The sequence below is a fragment of the Penaeus monodon genome, chromosome 20 (genome assembly GCF_015228065.2).
Source record: "Penaeus monodon isolate SGIC_2016 chromosome 20, NSTDA_Pmon_1, whole genome shotgun sequence".
Lineage (NCBI taxonomy): Eukaryota > Metazoa > Arthropoda > Malacostraca > Decapoda > Penaeidae > Penaeus > Penaeus monodon.
Window position 1 is genome coordinate 44,005,970 of NC_051405.1, and position 319 is coordinate 44,006,288.

Sequence of the window (319 nt, forward strand, 5' to 3'; positions counted from 1 at the left end):
AAAAGTCATGAGTTGGAAAATTCATTTTACTCTTCGAATGAGCTACATATCAGTACCCCTGTATATACTGGATTACTATAAAGTCAGGAACTTTATTGTTCTTTCCTGCAGAGGGTAAGGGAACATACCTATGCTGGTGCGCGAGTCTTCAAAAGAGTAGAGGATGGCCCAAGTCACCATCAAACGAGAGAACACCTGTGGTAGGACCATCATTACGCTGGAGGACACAAGACCGACAGCCGAGTGCATGATCTGGTAGGCAAAAAAACAAGACCAATAAATTGCTGATATATAAAAATATAAGAATGTATCTAAAAAC

At 40.1% G+C, this 319-nt stretch overlaps 1 protein-coding gene across 1 annotated transcript in view; it reads right to left on the minus strand.

The window, feature by feature from the left end:
• LOC119586006 (very-long-chain (3R)-3-hydroxyacyl-CoA dehydratase hpo-8-like) overlaps positions 1 to 319 on the minus strand; it is a 4,589-nt gene that overhangs the window by 779 nt on the left and 3,491 nt on the right. Inside the window, exon 5 of the mRNA XM_037934718.1 lies at positions 129 to 252. Coding sequence (XP_037790646.1) covers positions 129 to 252 — 124 coding nt within the window. The remainder of the gene's footprint in view (positions 1 to 128; positions 253 to 319) is intronic.